Raw genomic sequence first — 12,483 nt, forward strand, 5'->3', positions numbered from 1 at the left:
TTGGAAGCAAAAACTGGTTTGGGGCAAAAAAAAAATCACAAAAAAACTACGCCAAATCGCAGTTATATGTCTACCAGATGTGGCTGTGAACGTGGATCGATTGCCAATTTCCCCAAAAGCCATCACGTGATTTGGAGGTGGGGGTGGAAGAGAAGCTGTCAGAACTTAATAATCCTGAGGAGATCTGTCATAACCTTGAATGGTCACTAAGGACTATCAGTATTTTTTTAAACATTTGAGGCGTCTATAGGCAGCTATGATTCGGATGGATTGAAGGATCCATAGTGGTAAGTCACTGATTGATAAAGAGTTAAGAAACGTAGACTTTATTCCAGTGGATTCTGACTGCATAGAATAGAATAGAATAGAATAGAATAGAATAGAATAGAATAGAAATAGAATAGGATAAAGAATAGAATAAAGAATAGAATAAAATAGAAAATATAGAATAGAATTGAAATAATAGAGTAGAAAATAGAATTGACTGGAACGAGAATAGAATAGAATAGAATAGAATCAAAATAGACTAGAATAAAGAATAGAATATAGAATATAGAATAGAAATAATAGAGTAGAAAATAGAATGGACTGGAACGAGAATAGAATAAAATAGAATAGAATCAAAATAGAATCAAATAGAATAGAATATGGAATAGAATATAGAATAGACTCAAAAAGAATAGAATATAGAATCAAGATAGAATAGAATCAAAATAGAATAGAATAAAGAATAGAATAGAATAGAATAGAGAATATAGAATAGAATAGAAATCATAGAGTAGAAAATAGAATGGACTGGAACGAGAATAGAATAGAACAGAATAGCATTAGAGTTGGAAGGGACCTTGGAGGTCTTCTAGTCCAACCCCCTGCTTAGGCAGGAAACCCTAGACCATTTCAGGCAAATGTTTATTCAATCTCTTCTAAAAAACTTCCAGTTGGAGCATTTTTATTTATTTCATTCATTTTATTTACTTTATTTTAAAGCACTCTAGTTTTTTAAAAAAAATCAATCACAAAGAAATTGTAAGCAAAAACATAAAAAAAGGAATACGTTTTTAGTTTAGAGGTATCTATGACAAATGTGCATCACCACCACCACCCCACTCTCACAATGGCATCCGTAGCTGTGCCCCTTCAACCGCACAGCCGCCATCTTGACTTTTTTGATAGCCCTTCCCCATAAAATGCCCCTGTTTTGGGTCCATTCTGTTCATCGGCTACTGCTATAATAGTTCAAAGTGCATTGAAGGATCATAAAATAACAATATCAATGACAAAGAAATGTACAAAAGCAAAATAAGGACTGTCTCTTTATAAAAAAAACACAATGTAGTGTAGCACACAATTGCCTTCAGGGCTCGAAAGACTGAGAGATACTCAAGGGAAGAAAGACAGGTCCATTTCACAGTTGATTCTCCAAACGGGGACTCCATAACAAAGATTGGACCGCGAGTGAGCCTTGGGAAGTGGCGGAAGGATCAATCTTATTCTGCCATAAGGTGAGCAATTTTGCACCAGATTCGATGACTTCATTGCAAAGATTCGCACACACAAAATATCTCTGCTCCTCTTTAAGATCTGTTCTCCAGGACAGTGGTGGGTTTCTAACCGATTTACTACCGGTTCGCTGAGAGGGCGTTTTCCACTGCTCGTTGCTACACATGCACAGTTGACTGGAAACTGTTCTGTGCATGCTTAGAAACAAGCTGGCGATGGCAGAAGAAACTGGGGAACCGGTTCGGGGGCGTGGCAGGCTGGATCTAGGGGTGAAATCCAGCAGGTTCTGACAGGTTCTGGAGAACCGGCAGCGGAAATTTTGAATCATTCAGAGAACCGGCAAATGCCACCTCTGGCTGGCCCCAGATTGGGGTGGGAATGGAGATTTTGCAGTATCCTTCCCCTGGAGTTGGGTGGGAATGGAGATTTTGCAGTATCCTTCCCCTGGAGTGAGGAGGGAATGGGGATTTTGCAGTATCCTTCTCCTGAAGTGGGGAGGGAATGGGGATTTTGCAGTATCCCTCCCCTGGAGAGGGGAGGGAATGGGGATTTTGCAGTATTCTTTCTCTGGAGTGGGGTGAGAAGGGAGATTTTGCAGTATCCTTCCCCTGCCATTCCCACCAAGCCACTCCAACAGAACCAGTAGTAAGAAAAAAATGAATTTCACCACTGCCCTGGATCGCTCCCGGTTCCAGCAATCCAGGCCACCATACCACTATCAGTTCATCCGAACCAGTCCGAACCAGTAGGAACCCACCACTGCGTCCAGGAACAAAAGTTCCCAAACCTCAGATGTTCTTCAACCATGGTTTATTTTCTCACCACCAACCTGAAACGGGGCAGCTCGCCTAGTCCATCAGTTGGCGAGTGAGAACCTTCATTGGCCAAGGAACATCAAGTCACGTCGTCCAAAGGAAACGATTGGGTGGGTTTTAAAAACAAAACAAACAAAACAAACAGACCACAATTGTTTAAAGAAAGAGGATGCAACCGATTGGTGGTGGGGGGAAACAAACAATGTAGGTCAAGGACAAATGTTTACAGAAAATAAAAAGAATCGGAAGCTTTCTCTTCTAAAAAAAGAGAGAGAGAAAATATAATAAATAAATATTCTGCAACTATACTGAAATATAATAAGGGTGGTTGGGTTTTTTTTTCAACCCTATTGACCTGGCTGGACAGCTTTAACTGGCACTCGCTATCTCCTTCAATAAGCAGCAGTAACACCAACGGAGACGGTGGAGAATTGAAAACGCCATTTTTCTCAAGCTGGACTCCTGAACAAACGTTGGAGCCAAAGCTCGTTCTACAAATGGACAGACGGGAAGGAGTTAACTTTGTGGAAAAGCCACTTTCTGGCAGAGATCTTGCGAAATTAGACCTTGTGGATGCTAATCTCCTTCTCGGTGAAACTCGTCTTTCTTTTTCGAGGTTAGATTAGTCAGGTCTCAGGGCCACTGCAAGGTTTCCCCATGAAGATGACTCCATGTTCTTCCCGATATATTTACTTACGGCGTTATTTGCCCAATCTGTAGAACCACCCATCTCGACAAGGGAAACGGAGGGTATCCATCATTTTTCCTTCTTCTGGAGTCTCTTCTTCTTTCTTTGCCCCCAGCCAGATATCAAGAAGCTCAAGGAGAGGTTGCGTTCAAAGACCATCTACGCTGACCTTTGAACCTCAAGAAGGTTCAGCTCTACAACCTCCTGAACTGTGAGATGCCTTCAGCAGAGATGCTCCTCAATATCCGGCCAAGTAGGGGCATGTTGCGAAAGTCCACAGAAGATCGGGCTTTACTGGACGATGAAGACTATGGCTGTCATGTGGAGTAACCCCAGCCAGAATGATAAAGATGGCGTAGAGGCAAATCCTATTGATTTTTCTTGCCTTTCCCTACTGCCCTGAGAGGGATTCTCCAGGTATTCAGTTATGACTGTCTGATTGAACCAATCTTCTGTAGATACGCAGGAGTACTTGCCATAGAGCTCAGCGGTCATATTGTCAATGAAATGAAGACAGTGACGGTGGCCAGAGTTGCAATGGGCAACTGGCCGGTCATTGTGAAACCAGGTGTAATTGGCATAATGAGATTCTTGAGAGCAATTCATGAAATAGCGGGAGTGTAAGGCCACGCTGACTTCCTTCGCATACGGACTTCTGCTGTTTCCTGAGGAGAAGGAAAGGAGGAAGGAAGGAAAGAGTCAACGGTGGGACAGATTCTAATTCTTTTTTTAAAAAAAAAAATAGTATTTATTGAATTTTCTAACATTTTAAAGACAAAACACAAATGTACACTTGTAACAGCTTTTCCATATCTTTTGCAACAGTATTATTTGCAAAAGATTCTACCACTATATCATTATCCTAAGTTATATGCTTATTTAAATACACTCTGTGTTATTCTTTTACTTAAGTTTTACGTTTACTCTCAAGCAAAGAACACTATCTTTTCCAAATTTGATAGTACTCAGTTTTTTCCCCTCTCCTTCATTTCCATAGACAGTCTATCCATTTCTGCACATTCATAGATTTTCCTTCTTATAATTGGGTCGGGAGGGGAGGGGGGAAATATCTGTTTGTTTCCAATTGTGTGCTAGATTGATTCTATTTGCAGTTACTATGTGTAGTATTGTGTATTGTGATTTTTTCTCCATTTTCCCATCAGAAATACCCAGGAGGAACAATTCTGGCTTCAACTCTATCCTCTGTTCAGTTATCTCTTCGAGCCACTTTCTTATCTTACATCAATATTTTCAAACCTTGGGGCAGGTCCACCACATGTGGTAGAATGTTCCCATATTAGATTCTAATTCTAATAGGATGATTTTTATAAACCTCCATCAACTTTCAGTTATCTTTTTCTTCATCCTAAAATTGCAATCCACTGCTACTTCAACACTTTATCCGGTGGCCATACTTCCTAACAAATCCTCACCACCACCACCCTGTCTCCTTCCTCCTCCTAATTCCTCGCGGGCTTTTAAAAACATCTTTTCACAGATTTTGTAGGAAACATCTCCTGTCTTCTCAAGTGTACTTCTTGAGTACCTGCACGTTTGTTTGTGACTATTACCTTCAGAGTTGTTTGAAGTAGGACAAATGTTTTGAGGAACATCATGGCTTATAGACTGCAATACAGTTCTAAAAAAAAAAAATGGAAAATCAAGTTAAACATCAAATCCCTTCATAAATTAGTCCATCACAGGTTCAGCCTGCCGCAACTCCATAAAAGATATACAGTGGTCACATAATTATTTATATGTGCTTAGGTGGTCAAAAAAATAGCTGAATATTCACAATCAACATGTTTCATTGTCTTATTAGAAGGGCATGTTCTCACACATTTTTACTGGATTGCTAGATCAACCACTTCTCTTGGTTTGTATAATATACTCAATAATAATAATAATAATTATAAACTCAAATACTTTGGCCACCTAATGAGAAGGAAGGACTCACTGGAGAAGACCCCTACGAGTCCCTTGGACTGCAAGGCGATCCAACCGGTCAGTCCTAGAGGAGATCAACCTTGACTGCTCTTTAGAAGGCCAGATCCTGAAGATGAAACTCAAATACTTTGGCCGCCTAAGGAGAAGGAAGGACTCCCTGGAGAAGAGCCTCATGCTGGGAAAGACTGAGGGCAAAAGAAGAAGAAGGGACGGCAGAGAAGGAAGTGGCTGGATGGAGTCACCGAAGCTATCTATCATGTATGTATGTATGTATGTATGTATGTATGTATCTATCTATCTATCTATCTATCTATCTATCTATCTATCTATCTATCTATCTATCTATCATCTTCTGAAACTCAAATCCTTTGACCACCTAATGAGAAGGAAGGACTCCCTGGAGAAGAGCCTCATGCTAGGAACGATAGAGGGCAAAGGAAGAAGAAAGGGACGGCAGAGAAGGAAGTGGCTGGATGGAGTCACCGAAGCAGTCGGCGTGAGCTTAAGTGGACTCCAGAGGATGGGGGAGGACAGGAAGGCCTGGAGGAACATTGTCCATGGGGTCATGATGGGTCGGACACGACTTTGCAACTAACAACAACAACAACCAATAATATACTAGCTCTGCAATAATCTGTTTGGTTGGGTTCATTCAAGAGATAAGGCAAAACATTAGCAAAGATCAACGCTAACCAAGCTTAACATGTGGTAATATAGCCCATGAGATCTTTACCATATCTGATGAACCAGAGTTGGATGAATACAGCCAACTGAGAAAGTGACATCACATTTATGTTTTAGAAATGCTTGTCTGGGTTAAGAAGCTCTTGGGAATCTCAGCCATCCCATGTGGCCCTTACACAAATTATATAAACGATGTAACCTACCTATTTCCGTGCTCATTAATGGAAGTACATTTCTCGTTGACCCATCCACAGTAGGGATCCCTGGACAGCACACAACTCCCACAGTTGTTCTTATATGCCCCACAGGAGGCCATGGGGACCTGTACCACTTCGTTTGCGGAAGCCACAATCAATTCATTCTGCAAAATAAAACAAAGGCGCCATTGAAATGACCGTTCTTGACCATCAATAGATAGTCAACCAGATGTAGGAAATCGGCAGCCATCCCAAGGTCAAGAAACTCAGTCTTGACATCCAGGCCAGAAGGGTCCATGATAAAGGGAGCTGGAAACCAGGATCCAACAATAGGTGGACATATGTTGACCACTCTCAGATCAATTCAGGAGTGTCCTCACTGCATGATCAAGATGTCCACTACAATGATGGAACTGGAGGTCCACCTGGTTGCAATGAAGAACTTCAGATGTGACCAACTTGCTCCACTGGTGGAGATCTCACCTCATAATCAGGAGGTTGTGAGTTCGATGCTAGGTAGAGGCAGATGTAGGGTCTCCTGCTTGGGCAGGGGGTTGGATTAGATGACCTGCAAGGTCCCTTCCAACTCTATTCATCTGTTAACGTGGCAAAATCTGTTAAATTCTCAAAGGGGTTCTTTGAACTCATCAGAATGGGTCCAGCCGCCTATTTTGGGAATAAACCATTTCCTAATTCAATACAACTATTCTAAACTTGGCTACATATTTAAAAAAGCCCCACGTGGTGCAGACTTGAAAAATACAGAAGGAAGTACTTGGGAATGGTTAATTTTTAAAAAATATATATTGACACTCAAACTTAAACTAGAGTTTCATCCAGGATATCTGGAAGCCCCTGCATATTCTGAAGACATTTTTGCTCACCAGCAATAAAATGTCTCCTATTTGATTCAGACACACACTGCCCATAGAGAATAACAAGCCAATTTAAAGCCGTGATTCTCCTTAACTGTGGTTTGCTGGACAAGCCAAGCTGGCTGCCTTTACAAAAAAAACAAAACACCTTTAAGCCATATATAAAGGTAAAGGTTCCTCTCGCACATAAGTGCTAGTCGTTCCTGGCTCTAGGGGGCGGTGCTCATCTCCATTTCAAAGCCGAAGAGACAGCGCTGTCCGAAGACGTCTCCATGGTCATGTGGCCAGCATAGCTCAACGCCGAAGGCGCACGGAACGCTGTTACTTTCCCACCAAAGGTGGTTCCTATTTTTCTACTTGCATTTTTACATGCTGTTTGGCAGAAGCTGGGACAAGTCACAGGAGCTCACTCCATTACGCGGTGCTGGGGATTCGAACCGCTCAACTGCTGACCTTTCTGATCGACAAGCTCAGCGTCTTAGCCACTGAGCCACTGTGTCCCTAAGCCATATATGCCAGTTTACGAAGAAAACCAAGCTGAGTTCAACACATTCTAACTCAGGACTAAGAAGGTTACTCTGAGCCCCAGGCATGGAATCTTTCTTACCCTTAACTTGTCTAAAATCATGGCGAGGATGACCGCCTGAGATTGGAAAGGCTGGATTTCCAGGATATTCATGGGTCCGCTCGGCAAGACGATCACTTTATGGATGCTTCCTTTGTCTGTATGTGGGATGAGTGAGAAAGAAGGATTAGCAAGGTGGAGGAAGGCGCATGGATGGTGAGAATTGCTACTGGTGGAACGGGTGACAAGACTCAAGAGGAGCAGAGAGGCAAGATGGCATTTTCCACTCTGATGGATTTGAATACATTTGATCATATAAGTGTTGGCCAGCGGAACTGGCAGCAGATTCGGACAGTGGGGAGGTTGGGGAGGAACATGGGCCAGTCCTGGAGTCTGGGGAAGGCTCGGATGAGGGCTCTGTGTCGGAGGCAGAGAGGGGGCCAGAGCCGTCTGACAGTTATCAGCTGCCTTCAGAGTCAAACATCAGTGAGGCAGAGGAACAGCTGGAGCCTGTTCCCAGTGTGCGCATGCGCAGAGCTGCCAGAAGAAAAGAACAGCTCAGAAATCAGGGTCAACTTGGGAGTAAAGCCACAGGTGGACTGTGAATGGCCCCTCCCATAAGAAATAAAAGATGAGCGAAAGGGGAGTGGGCTTTTGCAGGAGACAATTCGTTTGTTTGTTCATTCCTTTCAGGAGTGTGAAGATCTGTCCGTGAATCTCAAAGACTCTGGGCCAAGTCTTTCCTTGCACAGCACCTCATTTGGGAAATATTTACATGGCAGCTTTCCAAGCTAGATAAGGTCTGTAGTCATAAATATTCCTTTAAAAGATTGTTTTCTGGGCCTTGCTGAATGTGAATATGGGGTTTTGTCGGGACCAGGACTCTGCCTTGTGCTTTTTTGGGGAAGCTTAGGAACAATAACCCCTAAAAATGGACCTTTTTTCCCTGCTCTCCCATGTTATGGTCTTATCCCAGCAGTCAAACATTTGAGTTGACTGAGCACCAAAGTATGGAGGCCTTCGAACTCTGGTGCTGGAGAAGACTCCTGTGAGTCCCTTGGACTGCAAGGCCATCCAACCGGTCAGTCCTAGAAGAGATCAACCTTGACTGCTCTTTAGAAGGCCAGATCCTGAAGAGGAAACTCAAAGACTTTGGCCATCTAAGGAGAAGGAAGGACTCCCTGGAGAAGAGCCTCATGCTGGGAACGATGGAGGGCAAAAGAAGAAGAAGGGGATGGCAGAGAAGGAGGTGGCTGGACATAGTAACCGAAACAGTCGTTGTGAGCTTAAATGGACTCCAGAGGATGGTAGAGGACAGGAAGGCCTGGAGGAACGTGGTGCATGGGGTCGCAATGGGTTGGACATGACTTGGAAATAAGAAGAAGGAGAAGGAGAAGGAGAGGGAGAGGGAGAGGGAGAAGGAGAAGAAGAAGAAGAAGAAGAAGAAGAAGAAGAAGAAGAAGAAGAAGAAGAAGAAGAAGAAGAAGAAGAAGAAGAAGAAGAAGAAAAGACCTCCAAAATGCCTTTATATTGAGTTGAGAAGATCGCTTCAGCTTCCTACTGAAACTTTCACTACTTCTAAAACTAGCAAGGGTGTTACAGATTGCTTGGCTGGTTACCTGTGGCTAAGTACAGAACATCATAGTTCTCGTTATTTGCTGCCTGAACCTGGTGGACTCCAAGTTTCTGATAGTGATGTTTGTTGTAGAAGATGGTTTTCCCATTCATTTGGTCCGCCACCTCTGGATAGCTGTCGATCACTTTGAACGTCTCGGGTGGAGTCTTCTCATTTCCTCGCAGACACTGTCAAGAAAGGCAGAGCAGTGATCATCAGGAGATGGATGGAGAAGAACTTCCATGGAGATCCAACGCTACATATTCTTCAGGCTTTCAAATTACTAAATGCTGAATTGTTTTTTTGGGGGGGATGGGCTATTAGGAGTCTTATTTCCAGAAAGACCAAACCAATGGGGATACCCAACAGCTAATACTGCATCCATCCATCCTTTTCACAAATCTGTCATGGATAGAGAGGATGGGAGTACAGTCAAATATGTCAGAAAAAGCACCAAGTGTTGGATAGGTTACTGTAGGTAGATGGTATAGATAGGAAGCTAGAATAAAGACAGGGCAGGAAGAGAAATAAATGGATGGATGGATGGATGGATGGATGTGGATGGATGCTAGAGAGAGAAAAAGGTGGGATGGAGGGATGGGTAGAGAGATGATTGAATGATGAGCAGGTTGGAGAAAGTGAGACGAAGATGGGTGGATAGATGGCCGGATCGATAGAAAATGGGAGAGAAAGAAAGAGCGATGACAATGGATAAGTGGATGCATGAATAGAGAAACAGAGAAATGACAGATCGAGGGACAGATGGATGGACAAATAGTGGAAGGTTCAGAGAAAGAAAGAGATGGATGGATGAATGGATGGATGGATGGATGCCTAGAGAGAGAAAAAGGTGGAATGAAGGGATAGGTGGAGAGATGGTTGAATGATGAAGGGGTTGGAGAAAGTGAGATGAAGATGGTGGGTGGATGGATAGAAAATGGGAGAGAAAGAAAGAGAGATGACAATGAATAAGTGGATGCATGAATAGAGAAACAGAGAAATGACAGATCGAGGGACAGATTTATGGACAATAGTGGAGGGCTGAGAGAAAGAAAGAGATGGATGGATAGATGAATGGATGGATGGATGGATGGATGCCTAGAGAGAGAGAAAAGTGGGATGAAGAGATAGGTGGAGAGATGGTTGAATGATGGGGGGGTCGAGAAAGTGAGATGAAGATGGTGGGTGTGTAGAAAATGAGAGAGAGAGAGAGAGAGAGAGAGAGAGAGAGAGAGAGAGAGAGAGAGAGAGATGGGTGACAATGGATAAGTGGTGGATGCATGAATAGAGAACCAGAGATGTGAAATGGACAGATGGATGGATGACTAGTGGAGGGCTGAGAGAAAGATCGATGGATCGATGGATCGATGGACCGATGGACCGATGGATCGATGGATCGATGGATGGATAAAGCCCCAGTTTGTTCCAGTGTGACATGGATGGAGGTGTGCTTTAAACTGGAGTAGATAAGTATTGAGAAGAGAACTTCTCATATATGTTCCATGGGCGACTACTGCGACAGAAAAAATGGAAAGGAAAACTTGTACCATGTTCATTTGCTGAAACTAAAATTCCCCAGGTGATTTGGATATTCGGCAGAGCATGGCGTGCAGTGCAGCTTTAAACAAATGTTGTGTGGAATTCATGCAAATTACATACACATGTAAATGACTAAGAACAAATGAAATTAAATATGGAGACGCTGAAACCCAACACCAGCCCACCCCAAGTAAATCCATTAGTGAGTTTATATTTCTGGCACGCACTTCTACATCGGCCAAAAAAATAATAATAATAATAAGTGGAAAAAGATTGAGAGCCTTGTCCTCTGCTTTTAGACATTATTCTTTGGTCACTAAGAGCCATGGTGACGCAGTGTGTGAAATGCAATATTGTGTGCTAATTCTGCCGACTGCCAGCAGTTCAATTCTCACCAGGCTCAAGACTGACTCAGCCTTCCGACCTTTCGAGGTGGGTAAAATGAGGAGCCAGATTGTTGGGGGCGAGAAGCTGATTCTGTAAACCCCTTAGAGAAGGCTGTAAAGCACCGTGAAGCGGTATATAAATCTAAGTGTTATTACTATTGCCCTTCCTTCCTTCCTTCCTTCCTTCCTTCCTTCCTTCCCTCCCAGTGTTAGAATGCAGCATTACAGGCTAACTCTGCCCACTGCCAGCAGTTCAATTCTCACCAGGCTCAAGGTTGACTCAGCCTTCCATTCTTCCAAAGTGAGTAAAATGAGGACCCAGATTGTTGGGGGCAACATACTGACTCTGTAAACCGCTTAGAGAGAGTGGTATATAAGTCTGCTATTGCTATTTTCTTTCTTTGTTTGTTTGCTTCTTTCTTCTTTCTTTCCTTCCTTCCTTCCTTCCCTCCCTCCCTGCCTCCCAGTAGTTATAATACAGCATTACAGGCTAACTCTGCCCACTGCCAGCAGTTCAATTCTCACCAGGCTCAAGGTTGACTCAGCCTTCCATTCTTCCGAGGTGAGTAAAATGAGGACCCAGATTGTTGGGGGCAAGAGGCTGACTCTGCAAACCGCTTAGAGAGAGTGGTATATAAGTCTGCTATTGCTATTTTCTTTCTTTCTTTCTTTCTTTCTTCCTTCCTTCCTTCCTTCCTTCCCTCTTTCCCTCCCTCCATCCCTCCCAGTAGTTAGATTACAGCATTACAGGCTAACTCTGCCCACTGCCAGCAGTTCAATTCTCACCAGGCTCAAGGTTGACTCAGCCTTCCATTCTTCCGAGGTGAGTAAAATGAGGACCCAGATTGTTGGGGGCAAGAGGCTGACTCTGTAAACAGCTTAGAGAGGGCTGTAAAAGCACCGTGAAGTGGTATATAAGCCTAAGTGCTATTGCTATTACTATGATATCTCGTAGTCTCCAAATTGACTACATGTTGGAAGGATCATTTTCCCACCCAACGTTCACCTCTGCTTTTTACCTGTCCTGGCTTCACTGCAGGGGTTTTCCCACTGTAGTTTTTCAGGGAAGACGTTCTGAAGTGTTTGCTGATGTAACCAACAGAGTAGACGCAGACTGCCGAGTAACCCCTGTGGAAATGAGGCACAAAGGAATCAATCTCCCATCAATGGCAACTCTTGTTTGTATGGCTTCATATTAAACTAGTTGATAACCCTGGCGTTGCCCGGGTATTTATCTATAGGGGGAAAATGTCCAGACCAATCGTAATTTCTCATGTTGGATTTTCCCTCTTACTAGAGGGAGCCCCCTTGTAGAGTAATGTGACACCGTTACCATGGCAACTCCAATGCGCTGTACAGTAGAAGCCATTGTACGGCAGTACAGTAGAAGCCATTTTAAGGCACAACAGGTTGTATCTTAACAGAATACACACCCAGAGGGGTTTTAAGGGTGTCTTACCCCCCCCCCCCCCACAGTATTTGTTTCCAGAAAGTAAGTTCCAGAGTTATGCTGGAACATATATATATACACATACAAAGAGCCATTTATATATAGATAGATTATGGCCAATATTAGATTATAGGCCAATAAAAATGAGGCCCTTGCCATGATCTAAGTCCATGCCGCATGGATAAGACAGGGAAGAAGGAAGGAGAATTCCTGCAAAGGGGA

General features: G+C 43.2%; 1 protein-coding gene across 1 annotated transcript; it reads right to left on the reverse strand.

Moving 5' to 3' along the window:
• Positions 1-2,582: 2,582 nt before the first annotated feature.
• On the reverse strand, positions 2,583-12,086 carry SEMA7A (semaphorin 7A (John Milton Hagen blood group)). Its single transcript, XM_032233115.1, has 7 exons — positions 12,070-12,086; positions 11,831-11,939; positions 8,891-9,074; positions 7,314-7,429; positions 5,838-5,995; positions 4,575-4,642; positions 2,583-3,668 (listed from the first exon to the last, which is right to left on the reverse strand). The coding sequence occupies exons 1-7, from the start codon at positions 12,084-12,086 to the stop codon at positions 3,295-3,297; spliced, it is 1,026 nt and encodes a 341-aa protein (XP_032089006.1). The 3' UTR covers positions 2,583-3,294.
• Positions 12,087-12,483: the final 397 nt, after the last annotated feature.

Source organism: Thamnophis elegans, chromosome 16 (assembly GCF_009769535.1).
Source record: "Thamnophis elegans isolate rThaEle1 chromosome 16, rThaEle1.pri, whole genome shotgun sequence".
Taxonomy (NCBI): domain Eukaryota; kingdom Metazoa; phylum Chordata; class Lepidosauria; order Squamata; family Colubridae; genus Thamnophis; species Thamnophis elegans.

What these genes read in the sequence shown, in the direction of transcription:
- SEMA7A (XM_032233115.1), bottom strand. An exon ending in CTGCAGTGAAGCCAGGACAG is followed by an intron (nt 9,075 to 11,830) that starts GTAAAAAGCAGA and finishes CTTTCTTGACAG; the next exon opens with TGTCTGCGAGGAAATGAGAA. An exon ending in TGTTCTGTACTTAGCCACAG is followed by an intron (nt 7,430 to 8,890) that starts GTAACCAGCCAA and finishes TCCCACATACAG; the next exon opens with ACAAAGGAAGCATCCATAAA.